This window comes from Acanthisitta chloris, unplaced genomic scaffold (genome assembly GCF_000695815.1).
Source record: "Acanthisitta chloris isolate BGI_N310 unplaced genomic scaffold, ASM69581v1 scaffold36068, whole genome shotgun sequence".
In the NCBI taxonomy this organism is placed as follows: Eukaryota; Metazoa; Chordata; class Aves; order Passeriformes; family Acanthisittidae; genus Acanthisitta; species Acanthisitta chloris.
Genome location: NW_008689289.1, coordinates 27,171 through 52,806, shown reverse-complemented (window position 1 = coordinate 52,806; position 25,636 = coordinate 27,171). Strand labels below are relative to the sequence as shown.

Here is a 25,636-nt window from a genome sequence, read left to right as displayed (position 1 = left end):
CGTGGTGAGCGGCGTGGACTTGGACGGCTCTGCCAACTGCAAGAAGAAAAACAGAATGTCCCAGCCCATCCTGAAAGCGGTGGTTGAAGATAAAGAGAAGTTTTCGAGCCTGGGTAGGATAAAGGTAAGGTGTGCTCGCCGGTGATGGTGTGCGCGGCAGCATGGTTTGCTGACTCTACAGTTTCCTTAAATGCTGGGGGTTTTTTCAGTTGGCTTTTTTTGCTAACACAAAACTTTTGTTAGTTGCGAGTCTCGCAGATCATTGACGAGTGTTGTTTTCCAAGCGAGGCGGTGGAGGCTGCAGGGACAGGACTGTTGAAATCTGGGCAGCTCAGAACGGCGTTGCCGGCAGCCTCCTGCTCGCCTTTCCTGCTGGATTCCCCAGCACATGCAGGGAGGCTTTCCCAACCCAACTGATGCTTTAAAACCTGTTTCCCAGAGAAGAGTAGACAGGAGTAAGAGACGATGTCTTTATAAAATCTGCCTGCTAGAGCAGAGACAGGAAAAGGAACTTCTCCCTCACTCTCCTATATGAGATGTTACTTTGGAAGTAATTTTAAAAATTACTGTGATTTTTAAATTGATAGAGACCGCATCAGGTATCTTAATTTTAATGCCTGCAAGTATAAGCAGAATGCCTGTTTTTAAACCTTGGTTGTATCCCTTGCGTGTAGTAGATTTATATTACATGTTAATGTGTTAAAATTAAGTTACAAAGACTTACTGAAAATACTAATTTACTTGAGCATACAGTGTAATATTGTATTTCCTTATTTCTAAATGTAATTTGTTACTGCATGAAATATATTCACAGGTTTCTGTGGTGTGGTTGGAATTGTGTAATAAAGTACCCCAGGCTAAGGGCCGATGCTGTAGCTGTTAAAATAATTATCAGCTTTGTGACAGTTTTCAGCCAAATTTGAAATGATGGTAATGGAAGTTTTTGTGAAAGAGCTGCAAGTGATGAAATCAGAATCGATCAAACAGTGAACAGCTGCAGAATAGGGGCTGGTTTGGTTTGGTAGGAGACGTAAACAGTAAGTTATGTTGAAAATAGGAGGACATGACACTGTTCTGTCCTTACAGAGCTTTCTGCTGGTAGCATTTTATTAAATAGACTCTTAGCTCACAGGCCTTGCTGCAGCAAAACAGCTGTTGTATTTCAGAAGTTTGTTTTGCTCTCAAAACCTTCCTTTACAAAGTCCTTAAAGTGGTGGTTGTTTGCAGAGTGTGGAAGGATAACCACCCAGTCCTGTGCCTTGTGGCCTCGCAGGAGAGCTCAGAGACAGTGGGATGAGTTGCAGGTTCACTGAACCCTCTCAAACCACTACTCTGTGCTTTGAAACTCAGGAAAAGTGAAGCATTTAGGCAAAATATGTATAAACAATGAATGGGAGAAATGAAACTAGAGTAGCTTTTTACTTTCTGTGTGAAACAGTTGTGTTTGTGAGTACTTGTCCAACATCCCGAGTTTATAGGTTAGAGCCTGTAAATTTGATGCCTAAGTGTTGAATGAAACAGAAATTCTTGCTGCTGTGGTTAGTTTGCATTTTCCTGCTAACATATATATCTCTTTTCTGCTAAAATTATCAGAAGATGCTGAAAGGACAAGGGACATTCGATGGCGAAGGTAAGTCCTGTTCTGTACACACTTGCTAATGAGCTCAGTCCCAGGAGACATGAACTTCAGGATCATTTTGCATGTAGCCAAGGACTAAGCAGCTTGTTTTTCAATAAACTGGCTGAAATGTGGAACAAAATTTTGGCACTAGACATACTTTAGGGATATTTTTAAGACTATCAAATGGCAGACTAAAAATGGGTGTTTGTTTGAAAGGCTTCTTTTCCACTTATCCTCCTGTCCCTCCCAAAAGATGAGCTGATGGATGTGTCAGGCTCAGCCCTGAGACTTCTGTAGGGTTCCACAGGTGAGGCTGGTTCCTCCAGGTGGGACTGCCTTCCTGCAGGTTCCCTGGGACTCTTCTCAGGTGCAGTACATTGTGGATAAACGTGTGGTCATCCCTGCAGCACTCACCTTCTGCTTTGGACTGATCCCAGCTAATAACTTTCTCTGCAGTGCCCCTCAGAATTCAGTTGCTGTACACAATTTCCTCTGATAAAAGTGTATGAACTGTAGAGACACTTCCCAAAGAACTGATGCAAAGCCCAGACCTTGTATAACCCTTGGGCAGGGCTGTATGGTCTGAGCAGGTGGGACAGATCCACCCAGCCAGGTGTGAGACCACAGGAGCTGGGGCCATGTGTGGAGCAGCCAGACCTTCCACTGCTTTTCCCTTCCTCTTGTAGGGATGTTTGGATGTTACTCAAAGTGTGGCCTGTCTTAAAGTACTCAGAGGTTACTTAATGCTTAATCCATCTGTGGGTTATTCTGGTGTTGAATTTCTCTGTCCTTTCTGTCTGCTGTTCGATGGGTGTGTGGCCAGGGAGGTTGGGAAATGGAGAGGGTGTGCTCTACACCTGTTTCTTTGCCACTGATAGTACTGAATTAATACCGGCAGAACTCAAATACATGAGTGTATTTTGTCTTGAGGTTCATAGGCCTCAGGCAAGCCCTGAATTTGCTATTTGGTATAGTTCCGACCTCAAATCTCTGAAATTGGGATCATTTCCTTCTCTTGGTGAAATGTGTAAACAGTATTTAAAGCAGACAGAAGAAAGGCTGCCATGGGCAGTGTCCTTGTGATGGTCCTGCAGATGAGAGCAGGTGAGACCTGCAGATGAGGCCTGCTCCTGACACAGCCCCAGTCCCTCATCACTGGCTGCTTATGAAATGGCACAGCAAACCAAGGAGAAAAAATGGTGTCCTGTGTTTTTCTTGACAAAGGCCACATCTGTTCTTTAATTCTGTCCGTGTGGATCTTTTTGGGAGTGGTACAGTGACCCATTGTCGCTGTCCTGCACCATTGTGCAGCCCAGATCAGATGCTATCTTTGTCTCGTGGCACAGTGATACTTGGGTGTCTCTCATTGTTCAAATGTTACTTATAGTTCTTATAACACCAACTAAACTTCCTGCAATGACTGACATGCTGTTGTTGTTTTACAGAAAATGCTGTATTATATCAGAACTATAAAGAAAAAGCTCTGGACATAGACTCTGATGAAGAGTCTGAGCCCCAGGAGCAGAAAGCAGATGACAAGGTGGTTTTTCACTACAAGCCCCTAAGATCGACATGGAGTCAACTGTCCGTGGTGAGTGTTTAATCCTTGGGTGGCCAAAGCATCTCACAGTGGGCTCAGGCAAAGTCTTCTTTCTTGCTGCTGGAGATTTTGGCTGAACTCTGTCATCTTGTTCATTTCTTACGAACAACGTGGAAGTCCTGATCAGTTGCTGGTCTTTGTTTTACATAAAAGGCAATGAAACTGAGAAAGTTCATTTCAGGGTCCTGTAGTTGGCAAAATCACAACTTTCTGATTTGTTAAACAAAGTGTGTGAGTTCACTAAAAGGGTGAATTATAGAAAAGAAAAGCTTCAGTTAGTTACAAACAAGTTGCTGCTGAATTGTTCTAACTCACTCCACGCCAGTTTTTAAGTGGACTTGAGTGCAGATGTTTAATGGAAACCATTTTGCAAAGCTGAGTGTTGTGCTGGTGGTGCTCTGCTGTCCCTAGCACAGGCTGGGAAGCATCTGCAGGGGCTTTGGCTTAAGAGCATCATTAAACAAAGTGAATTCAGCTGGTTTAATTAGCTCTGTAGTCTTGCTGCCTTCCCTGCTAATAAGCTGGCGAAGTAATGATAATTGTTGATATCTCGGCAAGTTTTTGTTGTGCTCATGATTTTGGGACTAGAGAAACTGTACAAATTGTGTTTCTGGGTTTTTTTTATCTTTTTCTATCATCCTTTATCCTTTGATCATTTTTGTGGCTTTTGGAGGGATATCCCTAAAATAAAGATTTTGGGGTTGTTTTTTGGTTTTGTTCATTTAACTTGTAGAATGTTGTAGATCCTCATCTCTGGCATCAGAGATTGTGGCATGACATGATTGCCTGGAGTGTTTGACAGCTGGGGCTGTTGCCTGTGTAGTGCCCAATAAATGAGTGATTAAGCCTCAGGGAGATCCCCTGAGGCTGCTTAGATGGTCTGATTAGCAGAGCTCTCTTGCAGTTTAAGGTATTGGCATATGAATCCCTCTGATTCAATAATTATGACGAAGGCAAGACATTATGGTTTTGAAAAGATTTGCTTTAAATATTTTTTCAACAAATCAAGTACTTTAAATGTAGTTCATTTGCTTAATGTTGCAAAAATGTTTGTTTATAAGGAAGTCAGATTGGGGTTTTGTTTTTTTTTTTTTGCCTTCTGGGCAAACTAGCAGTTAAATGCTCAGCAGCTGAGGTATTTGGGAAGGAATGCTATTCAGTGATAATAATAATGATAATTTCTAAGCATTAATTTTTTGTGAGACAAAAATAGCATAATGATCGTGTCAGGGAGAGAACTGTTCTGTGCCATGCTTCGGTTACAGAAACCAGCTTGATCCTTGCTGTTTCTAGCACAGCAACTGGTGCCCCGTCTGTATTTTTTACAAGGTTGGAAGTGGGGAGTGTGTGGGAAAAGGTGGTGCACTGAGAAACCAAAATCTGGGAATCCGAGTCTCATAGTGTCTGTGTTTATAGCCCTGGAAAAATTACATGCTGTCAATGTATATTAAAAAGTGAAAAAGGGAGTCTGGAGTTTTAGCAGGAACTCAGCTGGAAGATGTCAGTGTCCGGGACTTCAGCACACGTTGGGAAAGGAGGAGAATGATATGTTCCTGGTGTTTGTTAGCAGTATCTGTGCTGGGAAATTGAGGGAGGTGGCAGAGGGATCCACTCTCTCTGCAGGAGGTTTCTGTGGCCATACAGACTGAGCAGCTGATGCAGCACTGACCAAGTGTGTTTGAGGGGATAGTGGACTTCACATAGGGAGTTACCAGATTCTTTGTGATAATAGTAATTTAAAAAGGGCATTTCTGTCACTTTGCAGCGTACGTAGATCTGTGAAACTGAGATTGGTCTTGGCTGTGATTTTTTTTTTTCCTTGTTTGTTTGCAAAGCTGCTGTGAGTTGCTTTACAGAGCCACACATTGTCACCTGCCTATGGCTGCCTCCTCCCTGTGGTGTCAGACAACCCCTCCCTGCTTTGGTGGTCAGGGATCCTCAGGGCTGACCTCTGCATTAGCTCTCGTTTCTATCCCAGTATCAAAGTGCTAATCTTCAGTTTGGTTTATGGTGCAGCCACTGACTATATTTCTCAAAGAAATATTTCTTGTGAGTTCTTCCCCTTCAGCACCTCCTTATTTTGGGGGAGCTTCTTGTCCCTAAGCACAGAGTTCACCTGTTGCCCTTTCATCCTTTCCTCCTTGTCTCCACTGCTGAATCAGTCATAACTCAGTTGCCTGGAGAAAGGCAGTCAGTGTGGCAATAGACAGCCTTAGTAGGTGTGGTGTTGGGCCTCTTCCGTTCCTTCTGGTCATGTTCTTAGCTTAAGTTTCTGTTTGCACAGTGTCACATGTGGTTTTTGGGGGATTTTTTTTGGCTAAAAGATTTTGGACACCTCAGAATTAGGAATTGAATTTTCTTTCACAGAAATGCCAAAAATAGCGTCCATAGCTGGGCCTCTGTCTCCTTGGAAGTGTTGATTAGGAGTGTAAGGTTGGGCCATTTGCTGATGTGATGAGTTCATGTGTACTTTGTATGTACACACCCATATGTGACAACAGTGGCCGTGGAGCACAGCTGCAGGCTGGGACATGGATACAGTGCTGGCCACATGGCTCTCTTTGGACATTGACAGGGCTGTGGTAACGGGAAGCACTGGAATCTGGGGGATATGTTCTTAGGTATTTCCTGTGTCAGCATATTTTTAGACAGGTCTTCCTCTGCATCCAGAAAAAGTGATGTTGTACTTCCTAGGGATACTGCACTTCCCAGAGCCATTGCCTTCCCTTGGGGAGTGCTCCAGAGCTTTCAGGTTGCTGTTTAGAGGTACTTTAATAGTTTAATGGAAAGGCATCTAACTAGTTCTTGCTCAGTATCCAGAAGTGTCGTAGGCACTTCTTTACTCCTGGGCCTGCTGTGCAGCAATAAAGTGAGGATTAACATATCCTTTAGGATTCCAGGGAACAGCTGGAGTAAGAAGAGAAAGCTGTTGTTGATAGTAGGTTAGGAGCTTTGGGAGAAGACAGAGGGAAATGGGAGAAGGGAAATGCATGTGAGGTCTCATGTCCATGACATACCTCTGCAGTGTCTTCCACGTGTACAGTGCTGTGCTGTTTCCCAAATTTTGTCCCTCCTGGTTTGGGGTCCTGTGTTTAATGCTCTCTAGGAAATGCAGGAGGCCAGGCCCTCCTCGGTGCTTCACTTTCTGGGATTTTGGGTGTTTTAACATTCTCCTGTTAAACCATGTAATGCGTGTCAGTTGCACCAAGAATAAACTTCAGGGGTCCCTGATGTGGAATTTGGTAGCTGAGCATGTGGCTGCAGGCTGTGGAAAAGTGGCTGTGGCTGGAGTTCCTGACAGGTGTCTGAGAGCTGGGACAGACTTGTCTGGTCTGATTGGCTGCAGTGCCCAGTGGGGATAGGCACCGTCCTCAGGACGAGGCTGGAAACACAGAGGTGTTTGCTCAGGGCTTTGCTATGTCTGTTGAGGGTAAAGCTGGAGCTCCTCCAGACTAACTCCTTGGCCAACAAACTACCTAGTCAGGTAGCCTGTGCTTTTAGGCATGTTTAACAAGAGAAGGCACTAAGATTCTTCAGGCCAGATCGGGAAAGGAACCTTGTGATGTGCATGTGTCGGTCAGGAAATCTAAGTGAAAGGGGAAAGCAGTTTTCCTGCTTCTCTGTGTGTAAAGTCCAGGGAGGTCATGTGGGGTGACCATCATTCTACTGTGCTTGCTTTTGTGGGAGTACTCCTGTGTTTATGTCTTGAGATAATTTTTAATGAAATGAATTAGTTATTTTGATGAGTCAAATTAAGATGTTACTGACTTAACTGTTTTTATTTCTGCTGGTTCATTGCTGTCTGAAGTGGGTAGGTTCTTTGGCTGAATTATTAGTGCAGTGTTTTGATAGTCCTGTATCTCTTTGTAATCACATTTTTCCACAAAAGATATTAACAATCTCAATTGATTTATTTTTTAGGTAAAGAAGAATGGATTATCAGAAGCAATCAGCCAGGAAGAAAGGAAAAGACAGGAGGTACTCTCTCAGTAACCCATGCTGTGGGGTTGGTCGCTCAGGGCTGCACTGCATGCCTGGTTCAATACTCTGTTTGCTGATAAGGAGACAAGTTCATCCCATTTCCTGCCCTAGAGTGAAGTGTCTTCTCTCCCCATGGAGACTAAATAAACAACCCTGTCTCTCACTGAGGTGCATGTGTCCCTGCCGGGGGGGCCTGGGTGTAGTCCCTGCAGCAGGTGCTGCCTGGCAGCACAGTCACTGCTGTGCTGGAGAAGGTGTGAGGTTAACCTTGAATTCACACAGGGTAGGAGGTGGCACATGAATTTTTAAAGGTAGGGAGTTGTAACTAATCCTGTGAGCAGTGCTGAGCACTGTGTTCCTGCTGGACCTCACCAGTTCCTCTCCCACTGAGCCAGGGCAGGTGCCTCCATGCTGTCAGCACTGCAGACAACAGCAGCATTACTGATGTAGTTATATTTTTTCTCTCTGTCTCTTTCCCCTTTGCTCATTTTGTCCTCTTTATCCACTTTCCTCTTCCCCTTTGCTCCCTGTGTCCACTGTATCTGCTTTACCCTACTTCCTTACCTACAGGGGCTATGTCAAAGTGAATGAGTGGTGTTGCAAAGCATAGCCTGGCCTAGCCAACTGTATACCTGCAGTTCCTGAGGTATGTCCTTCAATAGGGAAAAAACAAGGGTTTTTTGATAATAGAAACACTGTAGCGTTACTTGCCATGGCAATTTGTCCCAGTATCTTCATTTCACTTCAGGACATACCTCAGCCTCCTCCTGCTGGGAAGCTTTTGAGACAAGGCATTTATTTCAGTCATATGCTTTAGGAGCCTTCAGTCTGTGTTTCCTACAGCCATACTTACATCCTAGTCATACTTGCATCCCTTCAAAGAGAACAAGTTCTTTGGATGCCTTTTAAATGTAAAGTCTTTAATGTTACCAAAATGTTTTCAAGCCAGAGGGTTTTTATGTTAATATTAGAGGCCCATTCTTTCAGAGGGAGCCTAAATAAATATTCCTAAGCTGTAGCTGCACTACCAACTTGTGCTTTTGCTTTATTTCTTTTAAATTGCCTTTTATCAATTGTTCTGTATTCTTTAAATTGCTTTTTAGAGCCCATTAGATTATTTTATATCATAATACATTGTCACTGCAGAAAAGTATATTTGTTTTCTGCCTTGATTGATGTCAGTGTCCTGCATTCATACACATCCCACCTCTCAGAACCCTTTAGGGAGGTGGGTCTGTGCATGTTTTGGCTCAAGAAAATATCATAGACTGGTTTGAATTATTTTCAATAGATATTCTTTTCTTGCAAGCTGAAGTTAACTCTGTGTGTGTGTGTGTACACCGAGTGCAGTGTGTATGTGGCCTCTTGAGAGTGTTACTGTCCATCAGGCTCAAACATCTGCTGACCTTGGTATGGTGCAATGAGGCACAGTCTTGCTTTAGGTGCCATTCAGGAACCCTGTTAGCAAGCACTGGGAACAACCCCTCAGCTCCTGAGGGTGCTGGGATCACTGTATCATGGTATCATAGATTGTTAAGGGGTTGGAATGGACCTTAGAGATACCTAGTCCCAACCTCTTGCCCTGGGCAGGGACACTTCACACCAGACTAGGTTGCTCAAGGCTTTACCCAGCCTGGCTTTGAACACTGCCAGGGTTAGAGAAGGTTGTGAGTCAGTCAAGATTGTTTCTTAATCCTTTTTTACTCTCCAAAATGTGTTTGGGTTATGGTGAGATGATACTTTCCCCTTTTCTCATACATTAGAAGCAAAGCATCTTTCTTTGTCCCATCTATTTCTGGCTATGCTAATGACTTTGTTACCAGACTGGGAAGAGGTCCATGAGGGACCTCAGCCTTGTGCTTCCAACCTCAGACACGTGCTGTTGTGTTTGGATATTTCTCCTTTGGCTTGAGAATACTTAGAGGAGTTAGTTATAAATAACTATTGAAATAATATCTGCAAGTGTTAATGTTAGTTATATTGAGAACTATGAAGTTACATTACCTGCACAACTTTATAGAACTCTGAAGGGAATGACCTCTGCTGTATTAGTCTGTGTGCATAATGGCACTGATGGACAATGGGATGTGGTGGAGCTCATGACTAAAAGGTTCATGACTTTTTTTTTTCCATGTATCTACATACAAGAACTCTGCAAATAAACCCTAGAGAGGTAAAATGTCTGAAAACTGAGTAAGTTTTTCATAAGATATGAAAACTTCTGATGGAACAAGTGTGTGGATTTCAAAGTCCAAAAGTCCATCACAGGTTTGCTTTATGTGTCAGGCAACTGATGGAAGGGACAGTGGCTGCTCTGTAAGTGGCAGGTGATAACCAGAGAGGCTGTGTGGGAGGTGAGGGACTGCCCTGGAGCTGTGCCTGGTCACTGACCACCAAGGGAGCAGTGGCTGCCACCCCTCCTGGCTGCTCCCCCAGGCCCCTGTCCTGTGCAGGGAGCTTGGCCACTCCTGTGCCTGCTCCTGACTTGGAGTTTGAGAGTAGCCAAGGTGTCACTGCTGACACACAGCCAAACCCTGGGTGTACACAGGGCTTCCTGGCCTGCAGGGCCTGTCACCCAGAAACAGTTACCATCAATGCCTCAGCAGGTTCTGTTTAGAAAGAGCAAAGGCAAATAGTGGCTGGTGAGCAGTTGTGTGACTGATGGGAAGGTTCCAGACAGACCACAGGAACAGGCATTCGTGAAAACAAACCAAAACCCCCCACACCAGCCCACTAAACACCCCCAGACCCACCTCTCAGGAGTATGAATGAGGAGTGGTCACACTTGACTTTGAGTTTTTTGTCTTCAAACTCTGTTTGCAGTTGCATTGAAAACTCTGAATATAGACGTCTTTAAAAAGTCTTTTTTTCCCCCTAAGTGTTAAATCACTTTTTTCTAAGTAAATGATGCAGCTATCACAGAAATGAATATTTAAGTCACAATCACTAGTTTGCACCCACTAACTTTGCTTTGTGCCCCTTCTCAACATTTCCTGTGTTGTCACTAGTAAGTCTTCTCTTTCCCCCTCCACTTTGCAGGCCATATTTGAAGTGATCTCTTCTGAGCATTCTTATTTGCTGAGCTTGGAGATTCTGATCCGGATGTTTAAAAATTCCAGGGAGCTGAGCCTCACAATGACCAAAACAGAGAGCCACCACCTCTTCTCCAACATCACTGATGTTTATGAAGCAAGCAAAAAGTAAGTGTAGCATTTCTGATTTTAACAGTTACATGTGTTTAACCATAATAGCCAGGGTCTTATTGTGAGAATTAACCACCTGAATGTGACCATTTCTTCCAAAGCTAGTGGTAGCTTGAAGATGGAAGGTGCAAGTAGGAGTGGACATGCACAGGGGTGTGACAGCCTCACCTTGCCATTCTGAGCTCACATTTGATGGGGTTGGCCTGGTATGAGTGTCTCTGGAAATGGGTAGGGAAGGGAAGAACAGAGTGTGTTGTGGTAGAAATAAGCATCCTTCAGCTCTGAACTGTTCCTGAGCTCAATGCTGATGCATTAGGCATTCATACCTAGTGTTTACAGTACATCAAATGAAGCTTACTCTGCCTTACTAAACTGTTAAAAATGGAGCAGGAGTTTCATACTTGCCCTTAAGAGCTGAGTCTTGCCAGGGTTTCCTTGGTTGGTTGTTTGCTGTGCCACGTGCTCTGTGTCTGTTGGCAGCCCTTGTGCAAACACCATGGGCAGCTGCTGTGCACTGCAGCACCTGACAGCAGGGGCTGGCACTGCTGGCATGCAGCTGATCTGCTGTGCTGCTGCTTTTCTTGGGCAAGTTTCTTAGTACAAAGTGAATAACAAGGAAAACTGACACTGTACAAATAGTGCCTAAAGAAGAGGGTATGTTGGCAGATCTTGGGTGATACAAATGTTGGAAAGTGTGGTTTGTGACTGATGTTGCTTAACCCAGGACATGCATATGTATGTGTACTCACCAGGTGCTTCAGTGCTTCAAACTCTGTTTCAAAAAGTTGCTTAATGAGGCTTTGCTTTGTTACAATTTGTTTGTTCTCCCAGGATGATTCACAGCAGTAGCAGCAGGTGCATTGATGTGGGCTACACAAGAAAAGAAATCAGGCAGAGGCTGAAGGTTGTGTGTGGCCTAGTGAAGGTACTCAGTGATCCTGGCTGTAACACTACAACTTTACATGGATCTCTCTACCTGTGGAACAGAGATGTGTTGACCTCCTTCAGAAACAACAGGGCTGAGGGTTGAATAAGGAGTCTGAGCATTTGTTTGCTTTGTCCCCTCTGCTTTTTTCCCCTCTTGTAGCAATGTCCTTCTCATAGAAATTGTGATGTTCTGAATTCTTTAGCATTAAACCCTCATATACCTCTTTGGGACTTGTGAAGTTTTATGTTCCCAGTCATGGTAATGTCCTTTCTTGGCTTTTTTTCTCTCTGAGGCCCCACAGGGTCTGTGGAATTTGCCATTTTTTGGGCAGCAGTTTGTCTTGTGAAGTTTATGCAGTAACAAGATTTCGTCTCATGGAGTGTACCTGTGAGAGAGGCTGATGTGTTGTGTCACGTGCAAACCCAGTTCAGGAGCTGTAGAACAGGAGTACCTTTGGATTTGGTTGGGACACCTTCCCTTTTCCCTCCCCGATCCCTTTTGTTTCTCTCTGTCTCTTAGATTTGAGGTCTTTTGCCAGAAGTTGGATGTTATGTGAACACACAGCCACCCCAGGAATGGTGTCAGGGAGTGCAGGTTATCAAAGTCTTTATTTTCAAGGAAAAGTACTTTTTAAAACTTCTCCTTACATGAATTGTAAAAGGAAAGTTTGATGGGGGAGGGGAGAGCAATATTTTTAGGGGAACTCTTACAACCATTTTGATTAATAGTCTTCAAAGGAAGTGGAAGGGGGAGGGAAAAAACCAAAGAATGGAAAAATACCATAACTAGCCTAGAATTATAATCTTATTCTTTCTTGTCTGTAAAGTCTAATGATTGAAGTACTTGGGGTTTTATGACTTGGAGTAAAAACAGAAGTCATAACTCTGTTATAAACTTATATGAAAACATATTTTCTTTCCTGAGTTATGCAATCTGTTAAACTGTAACAAAACTGAGTGGCTTTGGCCAACATCATTTGTGTAAATCATTGAAGTGATTTTAAACCAGAAGTCTCTTTCTTGGTATCTCCAAACTGCCACTTTCCATTTTCAAGGTCTTCCAAGGTAGCAAATCTTTCTGTTATAAAGTAGAGTATCTGTCCCATTATGATATATTTTAAGTAGCCTTTACTTAAAAACATAAAACCTGAGTACAAGTGTAGTTCTCAGAGGTTTGGGTTGCTCAGACAGAAGTCTGGTGAGCTGAAGAACACGAACTGATAAAAATACTTCGTAAAATCTTGAGTCAAAATTGCTTACAGCTTATATCTAGGAGCTTTGACTGGGAACATGTCGAATGGAAACTCTCCAGAAACACCAAGATAGGCCTCTAATGCCTGACAGGGCCATTCCTGGGGGAACAAAGCTGCCTTTGTTGGAAGCAGAATGCAGACAGCAGAGACTGTCTCAGCTTTTGGGAGCTCATTGGAATGTCTCTGACAAAGTTGAGCAGGGTGATTTGTGCAGCATACTCTGTGTGTGTTTATGGAAACCCCTTGTGAGGTGGCTGCAGAGAGCTGATGTGGTTTTTTTTGCCTGGATGTTGGCATGGGAGCTCAGAAGTGCAGGAACCCAAACTCACCCAGATGGCAGCCCAGGTCACAGGGAGCTGCTGAGGATGCCACAGACACTCAGGAGTGAGAGTTGTGCACTCTGAGAACTCTGCTCCATCAATGTCACTAGTCAGAGACACTGTCCAAGGTCAGTACATGGGGCAAGAGAGGCCACAGCTTCCCAAGAGCCTGTCTGGGGAAAGGAGAGTTACAGGTAAGTGTCTGGAAGAACAATTGGTCTGGCAGGTCAAATCACCAAGTTTGTAGGAGAAAGGAAAGCTTTGTATTTCTTCCCCTCTCTGCCCTTAGGCCAGCGTAAAGCAAAATGCTTACGCAATATCACATTAGCAGGAAAAGATGCTAACAAAAACATTTTGACAGGTTCTGACTGTTTTTGAACTCCTTGTGTAGAGAAGCCCAGGTGAGTTTGTGAGGGAGGTTAACAGCTTGTCTGAGTATCCTCAGAAGTGGTGGTGACTTACCTGAAGGAGCAAGGAGGGAAAGGAAGGAGTGAGTTGGGCAGGAGCTGTGGAAGCATGGCCAGAATTATGGCAGGGAGCTGCCATGCCATGTATTTGTACTGAGACCCATTTACATGTTATGGAAACGTTTTCTCTTCTTAAAAAACAAAGTAAGAAATAATCCCAGGACAGCTTTCCCAGCTGACTTCTTGCAGCCTGTGGCTCTTCTGTGGCCCAGCCTCTGCACAGAGTAGTTTATGTGAATATTTATGATTTAGGACAGTAGAACAAAAGTGCTTCAAACTTGTAAAGCCTCCCAGCTGTAACCCAAACACTGTTTATCCTGTAGGTCCCTTCCCACAGAGCATTGCTGTCCCAGTATCTGGCACTGCCCACACAGACCCTCTGAAGCAATCAGGCTTCATTGTTGGGGCTTGGAGGGTTGTTCTGGAAGCAGCTGATGGATCTTTTACCATCTTTTAGTTTTACTGCTGCTGCTGGAAGCACAAAAGAGGACAACTGTACTTATCTGAGTGTTCCTGTGGCAGTAAAGTGGGTGGATGTTCAGCAGTTACTCGAACTTGCATCTCTGCTTTCCTTGGGCAGAGCCTGATCCAGAGGGAAGCAACAGTCTCCCTTGGTTGGGTATGAGTGTTAGGCCTTGGAGAGGTCAGTTGGGTTTCAGAGCTCTGGCATGGCCCATCTTGCACAAAATGTGCAGCTTTGAAAAGGCACAAAGATGTTGATAAGTCTGGGAATCTCCATGTTTAGCCAGGCTGTCATGGTGGGAGGATGTATGTCTGTTCCCTCAACTTCTCTCAGGGATCAATGTGCTTTGTTTAAGTGAGGTTTAAACCTCGAACTCAGGTGCTGAGAGCTGTCACTGCAGACAGATGGGTTGGGTTGCATTGCTGCCTGTTGCCATGGGCAGCAACGAGGTTGGTTTGTGGTGTTTGTACTGAGGGAATATTCCCTGCCCGAGCACAGCATGTGCTGTCCTGTGTCCATGCTGCCATGGCTCTATGGATGTAGATGTGTCAGTGTGAAGGCCATGTATACAGACACTTATTTGTGCATTTCATAGGAAAAGCAGCTTTATGTGCAGCAGTTCAAAACCTGTGACTTTCTCCCTGATTTTAAGCCTGTGTGATACTTTGCTGCCCTGGATAACATCTGCAACTGGGTAGGGAAGGATCTGCAGTGCCCAGGGTGGCCCGGAGAGAAACCAGCAACACTGGAGACTGTGCTGGGTCAGGTGTGAAGGGAAGGGCTGCAGTGCCTGGGGTGGCACAGAGAATCCAGCAGCTCTGGAGGCTGTGTCCTGCCCCTTGGCCTCCCTGTCACAGGCATTGCTGCTCCACCTGCTGAAAGCAGCTGCCAAGGCTGTAAACCCTCCTGCTGTGGTGATGGTACAGTTGAACTTTGAACTTCCCTTCCCTTTGCAGGTTGCGTGGTTGGCAGCTTGGCGCCAGTGCAGTGCCCTCGTGAGGAGGATGGAGCTGGGAGTGTCTGAAGCTTGGCATGGGGCACTGGTAGTGCCCACAGGAATACCCACTGGGCTCTGAGGGCTGGGGAAGCAGCAGTGTGGGGGGAATTTGTCATTGGAAATGAAGATAAATTCCAAGCTTTCCCAGGAGAGCTTCCTGGGTGCTCTGCGAATCACTGCTGTTTCCAGACTGAGGAGGAGTGTTTCCTGGCTGATACACTTTGCTCAAGACAAAGCAGTGCTTAATTGTTTTTATATGATTCATATTAGCAAAATTTTCTTCTCAGGCATGTGAATTGATCAGTTGTTTTGCATTATAGCAGCATCGGTCATTGCTGGGACTGACACTTGGTCCCTGTGACTGAGGGACTGCAGGTGACAGCCCAGGCTGGGAGAGCATGAGACGGGTTACATATGTGGTGTTCTCCCTTCTCCAGGGTCTCTACTCATGGTGTTTGATAGCATGGCTGCTCTAGCCAGTGTGTTCTGTGGGAATAGCCTCATCCCTGTTGCAGGAAGGCTTCACAGAATGATCCATAAGTTCATCGTGACAGGCAAGTGGCTGTTTGCCCTGTGATAGGTGAGCCTTGGGGTGGCAGGCAGCAGCATCCACTTCTCAGCAGGATGAAAAGCATCTCTGTCCAGCATGGGAAGGGTTTTTACATGAAGATTTCTGTTGTGGTGATTTCATAACTTACCAAAAAGGTTTACATCTTATTGGCCCAGAGTGTTCTCTGTGTGCATTTATTGGCTGAATGGAGATCTGTTGTTCTGCAGTGCTCAGCACTGACCAGGTGCTGCAGGCACCTGCCTGCTATCTTGGGAATCTTACTGGAACAAGATATCTTGGTGGGGCTGCTGTGGCCTTTCCATTGCTCTGGATTTCTGCCAGAGCACTATAAATAGCTGGAAAGGCAGGTGGCTCACCAGTGGGGCAGGTCCTTGAGGGAAGGCTTGCCCAAAGTTGGTCCAGTTGTTGCAGAAAGAACAAATAAGCTGTTAGGGTCAGTTTTTCCTTGTTTGACTCTGTAGCTGCTCAGTGGATATTCCCAGTAAAAGGTGTTTTAAGGTCTGTTGGCTTTGCAGCATTTGGAGTTAACATTTATGTATGTAGGTTTGTGTTGGTTTCCATTATTTAGACTGTGGCAACAAAACAAATTGATTACTTTCAGTCCTGCACTTTAATCACCCTCTGTTGGGCCATTTCTTGGGGGGTAAAAGCTCCAATTCTGATTTAGCATAAAGATTCTATGGAAATAAGACTGTATTTTTCCATTTTTACTGTTTTAAATTCCTCTCCCCTTCCCCAAATACCATCAGTGATGCAGATGCTGAACTTCTGTTCCCGATGGAAAGATTCAGGTTTGGAGAGGCTAATCAGAAATCTTTATTACTCTTATCTGAAGTTATCTGGAATTGGCAATTGTTATTCCAGTTCCCTTATCTCTAGGAGGAGGAAGCTGAACTGTACTGGCTGCCACTCCAGTGGTTTGTTTTCCTTACTGGATGACCGTGTGGCAGCTGCAGCTCTCTAGAGCTGAACCTGCATCATAATCTGCTTCATGTAAGGCACTTAGATGGTGATAGCTTCAGGAACACTGAGCAAGGGTTTTTAATTCAGTGCCAGTCTGATTTTGGAATATGCAGATAGCAGGATCCAGTATTCCTAGGAATGTAAATCCAGCTCAGTTATTGTCCTTATCCAGGGGTGAAGGGAGAGTTAATGTTGAGGTGAAATGTCAGCCAGAATGGTCCCTGGGCTCTGTTTGAGAGAGCTCTGTGTTGGGAGTGTGGCAGTTGTACATGAGCCATTGTAAAGGTGAGTTGTGGGGAGCAGTCCGTGACAGCGTGCATGAACCTCTGTGGTCATACAGCTGAATTAACTAGAGCTCCTGAGAAGTTTGTGGGTATCAGTCATGAATCAAAGCAGTGCTGATGAGGAGGAAAAAACAGCTTGAGAAAACTGCCTGAGCAAGTGTCAGGAGGTTGTTCCTGAGGTGATTCCCAGGGTGTTGCTGCTCTGCCTGAAGATGTGGGAAAAGCCTTAACAGGAGCAACCAAAACTGTGAGGAGGAAACTCTTGTCATACAGACAGGCCCAGTGCCAGCACTGGCCAGAGCTCCAGTGTCCCTGGAGCTTGTGCTGGAAGCAGAAATAATCAGGGAATGAGCTAAACCTGCATTTCTGGATTTGGCCTTTAGGGAAGGGTTGGAGTGTTACAGATCGGATACTTCTTTTAAACACGTAAGGGCAAGATGAGGGAAATCAACTGCTGTCCTGTGATGCTGTGTGACTTTCACTTGATTGGATCTAACTTTAACCAGAAAAGTTCTGGATTTAGCAGAAACAGATGCTTTAAATGAATCCTTCTGGCACTCAGCAGAAAAAGCATTGCCCACCACAGCGAATTCCTAGTCCGTTACATTGAATATAATCACTTCATCCCTCTGTCCTGAGATATATGATAGAATATGTCCTAAAATTCTAAGTAAAAGGGTTTATGATGTGTCTGGTTCAATGATTGCATCTAGTAATCAGCAGATTGGATGTGAAAAACCACAGCCTTTGATTCAAACTTTGATGCATAATTCTGGTACATGTTGGAGGATGAGAGTTGGGTGTGCTGCTCCTCTCTGCCTCTCTTTTCCCTTTTCTCATTCTCCTTTTTTTTTTTTGTTAGTCTCCTGCTATCCCAGATTTTATTGTTCTCACGGTGTCTGATGATGTCACTGATGAAGCACCAGATAAATCTAAAAGTGGAAGCTGTGTCCCAGCACGGTCCAACACCTTGTCAGTGTGCCATAACACACAGCAGGAAATGTTGGATTTCCTCATTTCCTGAGCAAAGTAAATTGGCAGCAGTGGGAGGTTCTCCCAGCTATAAACATGTCTGAGCAGAGAGAAACAAACCGCAGTCATAGGCAGTGCCTGTGGTCAGTGGTGGGAACCTGGTTCAGGAGGCATTGCAGAGTCTGACTTAGAGGATCTTTTTTGGTTTATTTTCTTTACTTCTTTCCTTCTTGGGGCCCCAATGACACTTCAGGCAACTCTTCACTGCAGTGTTTGTCTCTGTGTGGTTGAGCTGTCGTTGCAGTGAGTGTGATGTGCCCTTTGGGGCTGGTCCTGACTCAAAACCCCAAATCTACAGCACACTGCAAGTCTGTTCTGGCTGTGACTGACCCATGGAGAGCCTGGCAGCCACTCAATGCAGCAACTGCTTCTAAGCACACCTGGAAAAATGCCTTAATTTAGTTAACCTTTGTTGCTGCACTCTTGGGTGATCAGCTGCTGCCCTGTTCTCCTCCTCTTGCTTGTCTGAGGTGCATTTGTGAAACAAAGATGGAGAACCTTGGTAGCACCCTTGAGAAAAGGTGGCAGACTTGAAGAGCCACTGTTGAGATGAGAAATGGAATAGTAAATAAAAAAGGTTTCAAAACATTCAAGCTTGGTGTGAGATCACATGTTCCAAGTATTTCCTTAACTTTTTCTGTGCTGTATGAGAATGTTTTTGTGAGCTGGTTGACTCAGGGAGTTCAGGGTTCTTGCAGTGAATCCTGATGTGCAAAGGCTGTGAACAGGTTGTCAGCATCTTTACACGTGTGAGGATTGCCCTGGTGTGTCATGTCAGGACTTGTGGTGACCTGCAGAGCTGATCTGTGTGAGCTCTTAGACCCCAAACAGTGAGAGGTTTCTAATGAGCATCATGGAAATCAAAGCTTGTGCTTTCTGGGAAAGTCAGGAGTACAGAAAGGAGTGGGAAGCTTCCAGAGGCCAAAGGGACTCACATGTGGGACAGAGGATGAAAAACAAGGAAGTTCTTTGAAGAAGCATGTTTAGGGGAAGAAGCTAGCTCAGGATTTTGGCTTTGGTGCCCATTTCAGTGTTTCTAGTTTGTGATTGCATTCAGTGATATGTTGGAGCACGTGGAACATGAGCCCTGTGTCCTGCTCTGCTTTGTCCTTAGGTCAACACTCACAATGCCTTTACTTCACTGAGCACCTCTGGTGTTGTGCTGCCTTTAATTACAAGAGGAAATGTGTTAATGTGTGTTTGAAGTAGTTTCATTTAATTTCCAACCCCATTTCTGGAAATTCTGGTCTGACCAGCTCAGCGATGCTGTTTGGGATCTGGCAGTGGGAGAGGGAAGTGCCTGTGCCAGCATTGCTGATGCTGGGCTGCCAGGGGACACCAGTGCCCCTGGACTTGTGTCCTGTCAGGATTTCCCTCGCTGCTCTGCCAGGGGAGATGATGTCACCCTGTCACACTGTTCCAGTTGTCATCAGCTGATAAAGCCTTGGGCTGTGTCAGGTGAAGAGTGAAGTGTCACGAGAGAAAGGTGCTATGTTTTGGTAGAAGTGAGCAGTTGATGTTCTGTTTTCCCAGGTTCTTTGAAGAACTGGAAGCAAGACACCAGAACAACATCTTCATCAACGACATCAGTGACATAGTGGAGAAACATGCTGCTTCCTCCTTCGACCCTTACGTCAAGTACTGCAGCAACGAGGTCTATCAGCAGCGCACGCTGCAGAGACTGCTGTAAGCACTGACAGGGACGGGATTGCAGAACCACCCCTTGGAGTAGGAGTGAGGAGTAGGCTGTGGTGTTTGGTGCAAAGCCTGTGGCTTCCAGCTAAGCATGTGCTGACAGGCCCAGCTGTCCCTGATGTGCACGTTCTTCCAAGGTGATGGAGGGTGAGAGCATGCCTGGCTGCACAGCCCAATCCTGTCTGTGCTCGGGGCTCACATTCCCTCTGCTCAGCTCAGTGTCAGACAGGCTGTCCTGTGTGGCACACCTGGGGCTGCCCTCACGCTCAGGTATGGCACAGCCTGAGCTTTCAGTGTCAGTGCTGGGCTGATGTGTCCAAGGGAGTAAAACCGAAGGCTTAGGTATCTGACTCTTGCAAATCAGTTACCTGTCAGTGACATCAGCATTTATTTAAAACATAGCAACTTGCACAGTGGTTTGGTGAAACATACCATTTAATTCTCTCCCCCTTTCCCCCAGAGCCACAAACCCAGCATTTAAGGAGGTGCTGTCCCGGATCGAGTCCCATGAGGATTGCCGGAATTTGCCGATGATCTCCTTCCTCATCCTTCCCATGCAGAGAGTCACTCGTCTCCCCTTGCTCATGGATGTGAGGACAGCTATTTCTCTCTTTTTTCTTGATGCATGTTCTTTCAGTGTTCACATTGGTTAATTTCAGTCTCTTCATTGGTTCATTTCAGTCCCTTAACACCAGTCCAGGGCTGTAGGTCCTGGACTGTGGAGTACGGAGTCTTGCTGCATTTGTTTGCTGACTTTGACTGGTCCCTTCTGCTCCTATTCCATTCACAAGTTAAATATTTGGACATTCTAATAGGAAAATGATACAATAAAGGGTCAAAATGATTCTGAAACCAGTGACCAGGGACTCAGGGAGTGTGGTGCAGTGCCAGGGAGTATCTGTGAGGCAGAATTCACTCCAGGATTTGTGGTGTTTCAGTTACAATGCCAGAATTAAATCAGGAGCTGAACCACCAGCAGTAATGCAGACTGTGATCCAGACACAGATCCAGCACTGGTCAGAGCCAGGAACAGGACTGATGATTTTATTCTATATATTTGCAAATTTGATGCTGATTAATTCAATAACCAGGGCAGTTCATTTATAGACATTGAATTCTCTCTTCTCTGCAGTGCATTCCTGGGTTAGAAATGGAATACCAGTCCAGTGTTTCTTTGGTGTGTCACTGGTTGGGCTTCCCCCATCTTGTTTTTTTCTTTCCTTCCCCTCCTTTCCCTCTTTGGCTAAAATAATCCAAACAAACGAACCAAGCATTTCCCACTCTTTCAGTTCTGTTTGTTTCTTGGAGATGGCCTTGTAAACCTTATCTTGAGAGGTGCAAAACATCACTTTGCTCCCAAAAGCTCTCCATCGAGGTCTTCCTTAGCATGATGAAGTGATATAATGTTCCCTGCTGTATCCTAGCTCACAGTTGTGGTCCAGCCCTTTGGTTTCAGCTAAGATGTGACATCCCTGTTGGTTTCAATCTGTGCTGCTTGTTCCTCTGATGTAACTGACATTTCATTTCAGACTATTTGTCAGAAAACCCCCAAGGATTCAGCAAAATACGAGAACTGCAAGCAGGCTCTGAAGGAGGTCAGCAAGGTAAGTCCTTGGTGCTCACTCTGGGACAGGAGTTGTCCTGCTCTGACTGTTGTCCTCTGTGAATTGCCCTCAATGCTTTTGTCATTTCATGCACCCACCCTGAGGAGTGCCTGCTTTGGGTTTCTGTTGGTCACCTGAGAATTAATTTTCATGTTTATTACTCCTCTTGTTCACCTGTTTCATTGTGTAGTTGAACGAATTTATTTGGTTTGCTGCAGTTTTTCCAACAGAAATCCCAGGTGAACCTTGCATGTAACAAACCCCAAACCACTGTCCTGACAGTAAATAGTCTGAATCTTGTGAGCAGATTTAAGCCTGTATCTAAGTGAATGGACTCCCTGCTGTCAGTTGTTCAGAGCTGTTCCCCTCCTTCAAACCTTTTGGCCAGGAATCAGCAGTGGGACTAAAGCACAAGTCCAGACTGTCCATCTCAGCAGCACTGACTTAGGTAATAACTTGGGTCCTTCCCTCTGAGCCTGAGCAGTCGGATTATCCCTTTTTCTGTAAACTGGAGGGATATTCCAATTTATTTGCTTAATATATTATATTCTGGAAACAGACATCTCTTTAAAACAGAACATGGCGATATGAAAAGAAAACCTGAAACTCAGGATCTAAGGACTGGGTTTTTGCCTCCCAAGATGTCAGAATTTCAGGAACTGTAGTGCATGATGGACTGATGTGAGATGAGAAGTGCTGGGTGTTGTTTAGTGAAAAAAACCTCTCCCTCTGCCTGTTGGTGCTGGACATTACTTTGGGCCTTTAACAGCCTTGTGTACCTTAAGGGAAAAATGGATGTTTTCCATGCATGAATAATGCAGGTGGGAAGAGCACTGATGCATAAAAGCTCTCAGCTGTATTTAAGAAAGTTCCCTAGGGATCAGTTTGACACAGAATTACTGGTTATTACTTAGGAACAGATCCCAAACTGGGTGACACTGGTGCTATCAGGTTTGTGTGTGGGAGCAGAGTGTGGGGAGGGAAGCTGTGTCCAGCTGGGAGGGGGGAGTGTGTTTGGAGCTGATCATTAACCTGGATCAGGGCACCATGGCCCTGCTCGGACAGAACTTGGGCTGAACCTTTGTACCACCTGGACAATAGTTGCCAGGGTATTGGGTTGATGGAGGGTGAGGGGATCTGGGGTCAGGCAGTGCCAGGGGTCTGCTCAGCCCTGGTCCCTCGGGGCCCTGACTATGGGATGTCTATACTATGGGCACCATCCCTGCAGGGAGGCATTGGAGACTTTGTGCCTCCCCAGAAGTGCATTTTGTGCAGGGACAGAAGTTAGTGTGGCAGTTCCTAAGGCTCTGACCCCTGCTGAGTGCGTGTCTCGTTCCCAGCTGGTGCGACTGTGCAACGAGGGCGCCCGGAAGATGGAAAGGACAGAAATGATGTACACCATCAACTCCCAGCTGGAATTCAAAATCAAGGTATGAGCAGAATACTATTTCTGACCACTGTCACTGAGATAATGGAACTTGCCCATTGTTGTCCTATCCTAAGTGATTCCTGGAAAGAAATGATCTGTTGTGGCAGGACAAAAATGGTAACTTCAGTCAAGCACTTTGATTTTAGCAGAAGGTTATCCACAGCACTAGGGATTCTGGATATGCACTGAATTAAGCGTATTCTTTGCTGTAGATACTAAGTTGCTGTGTAGGTTTTGGCCTTAGGAGAGAGGCTGAAGGTACTGCTCTGTGCTGAGATGTTCCATGTACCTGACAGGAAGGTGTTCCTGGGAAATGCTTCCAGGCCAGGGAAAGATTCTGTAAAGAGTCTTGGGATACTGAAAGAGTCCCATTTTTTTTTTTTCTTTCTAGTACTGAAAATACAATTTAGGTTTGTAATAAGTTTCCTATGCAGTCAGTCATGCTGGGAGGAAACACCAACAGACCCAAACACAGGCAGGAGAAGTTTATTAGACTTTTGAGATCTTTCTTCAAGTACATTTATTGTTTTCTACTTAATGTTTGTTAAAATCCCATTTCCACAATTAATGTCTGACACTGTTACACAAGGAGGATTCTTCTGGGAGTTGACTGTTATCAGCCCCCAGTGAGTGGAGGTTCAAGGCTTTAAAAGCCTCTTGAGATGCTCTGGGTGAGGCTTCGGGGAGATGCTGCCTCCAAAAGAGGTTTTTTTACTTCTCTGAAGTATTTTTATTTTCAAACATTAACTGAAAATCGACTAAAATAATAATAATATTTACTTATAGCAACAGCAGCAACAAATAAAACACTTCCAGGCAAGTGACATCACTGCATTTCCCAGCAGTGGTGATAACAGGCCCAAGTTCTTGCTGAGTCCAGCCCAGAGCTGGGGCCAGGCTGCAGTGTCCCTCAGTTCCCACATCCCTGGGAGCACCTCAGGATTTGTGTGCCTGCAGGGCCTGTGGTCCCTCACTTTTGCCCTGGGAGGAAAGGCACTGTCCATCCCAGCTCACAGGCACAGGCAGCCCTGGGTGACTCTGCTCCACACATGTTCATGCTGGTACCACAGCACCACCAGCACTGTCCTGGGCTGTGATTTCTGTGGGTTATGTGAGTTTGTTCCTCTCCAGCACAGCCATGGAGTGGTTTGGGCCCTGCCTGTGGTCGGGGTTGGTGCCAGCTGGCAGGGCCAGCCTTGCGCTGGCCACGGCTCAGTGCATTTTTAACTTGTGACAGGCTGTTGCTGTCGCAGGGAGATGTGCTCCTTGGGCAATTCAGGGAAAATAAAGTACAACCAAGCTGCCTCTGGAATAGACTCAATTGGGAAGATGGGATGAACTCAGAGTACAGATTAGAAGAATTTTTATTTCATCCTCAAATAGAAATTTTTTCAAGTCCTTTTTGCTTGTAACCAAATTGTCATGGGGCTGTAATTCTGTTTTATAACCACCATAAATTAGTTAAAGTATTTCTGCTCTTGCCCAACCTCACAGAGTGTTTGGCGGTTTTGTTTATTAGTTTGTAGATGTAACTGGAGAGTTTCATGGGAGCATGAGAAACAACTCAGATCTTGTGTCACTTTTGTTCGTGGCTCATCTGTAGTTTAATTTTTAATCAAGGTTAAGAAGGTTTTATTCTTAAACTTTACATCTTTAGCATCAGAGAAATTTTGGAGGTTTATTTTAGGGAGTCAATATTTTGTCCTTCCAGCAGCAAGGTCCTAGTCCCAGCACTGGGTTTGGGTTTGGCTCAGCACTGTGGGGCAGGTGTGGACAGGTTGAAGTTGGCTCAGTGAAGAGCAGCTGAAGGGATTAGTGGATACAGAATGCCAAGTCGTGCAGAATGGACAGCGCAGCTGACAAATTGCATGAAGGAATGTGTTTTACACACATGTTAAAGGTGCTTAAATGAGAGGAAGACAGTTGTGTTCACCTCTGCCTGCCTGGAGGGTCTGTCAGTGCAGCCTCAGAGGGGATCTGTTCTATGTGGCCAGGACACAGTCTCACATCCCCTTCCATATTCATGGCCTAGAGAGACAAAAGGTCCTTCCATGGTCTCTGTTTCTCCTGCAGCTGGGAATAATTTGGATTAACAAAGCCAGGTCTTCACATCAGGCAGCTCAGATCCTCTCTGGCTTGTTGGTCCTCTCCTCAGAGAGCAATGGAGCTCCCACTCCACAAAACATGTAGAGTTCAAATGTTGAGAGGTAGATAAAGAGTGAGAGGAGCTGTAGGATCCGTAATTATCCATTTAAATCTGGCAATGGACAGGTAACTTTTAAGAGTTCCTAATGAGAACAGCAAGTATGTGGAAACATGTGAGAGGTTTGGTGTAGTACTGTCCTTGGAAGGAGGAAGGATTCTGCCTGTACCTCCTACATAGGGGAAGGTTTGTGCAGACGTGCCTGACTGTCCCAGATGACACATCACAGGGAGTGTCACCTCTGCTCTTAGGTACCAAGAGCACAGTCCAGTGTCCATACGGGCTGCAAGAGGCATTGCGCACTCTGCGCACACATTCCTGCAAGAGAGGCTTTATCTTTGATCCCCTCAGGGCACCTCTCAGTCTGTTCCATCCTGAGTGTGACTAGTCAGGTCTGTTCATCTGTATCCTCGATGAGCAGTGGTGGTGTCAGGTGCCTGAGTGATTCCCAGGTATTTGCAGCTGTTACCTGTGTGTGTCAGAATGATGGAGCTCCCTTAAACCTTGGTAATCTCTTTGTGCTTGTAACCTCTGAGCTTTGAGTTTACTCAAGCATTTTTCCCAAACACACAGTACTGTTCCCTGATTTTTAAAGACTTTCTACTTTTGGAGGGTTAAAAAGGTGGTTTCCTTGCCTTGCAGCCATTTCCACTGGTCTCCTCCTCCCGGTGGCTGGTGAAAAGGGGCGAGTTAACAGCCTATGTGGAAGACACTGGACTCTTTTCCAAAAGAACCTCTAAGCAGCAAGTGTACTTCTTCCTCTTCAACGATGTCCTCATCATCACCAAGAAGAAGAGGTAAGAGAGTGCTTTGTGTTCAACTTCATGACTCATGGGGTTGTCTTTTAACACACTCATGGCTTGAGGCGAGTTCAGGAGTTGAGTCTCCAATGCAGCTCTCATCCTGCGGTGACAGAAGATGAGGAACTGCTCGTTAAACAGGATTTGCTGTGGGCAAACACAACTGAAATTCCACGTTGTCAAACCAATTAAAAAGTTCATTCTTGATGCCCTTGCAAAGGGA

At 45.2% G+C, this 25,636-nt stretch overlaps 1 protein-coding gene across 1 annotated transcript in view; it reads left to right on the top strand.

Annotated features, from left to right (window-relative positions):
- Positions 1–43: 43 nt before the first annotated feature.
- The window catches only part of ARHGEF26 (Rho guanine nucleotide exchange factor (GEF) 26), a gene marked incomplete at its 5' end in the record, with an annotated part of 31,536 nt that continues 5,943 nt past the window's right edge, over positions 44–25,636 (top strand). The window contains 10 exons of the mRNA XM_009081360.1: positions 44–124; positions 1,594–1,630; positions 3,067–3,212; positions 7,143–7,199; positions 10,242–10,402; positions 19,216–19,368; positions 19,838–19,967; positions 20,907–20,981; positions 22,322–22,411; positions 25,256–25,410. Of these exons, the coding sequence (XP_009079608.1) occupies positions 44–124; positions 1,594–1,630; positions 3,067–3,212; positions 7,143–7,199; positions 10,242–10,402; positions 19,216–19,368; positions 19,838–19,967; positions 20,907–20,981; positions 22,322–22,411; positions 25,256–25,410 (1,085 nt within the window). The remainder of the gene's footprint in view (positions 125–1,593; positions 1,631–3,066; positions 3,213–7,142; positions 7,200–10,241; positions 10,403–19,215; positions 19,369–19,837; positions 19,968–20,906; positions 20,982–22,321; positions 22,412–25,255; positions 25,411–25,636) is intronic.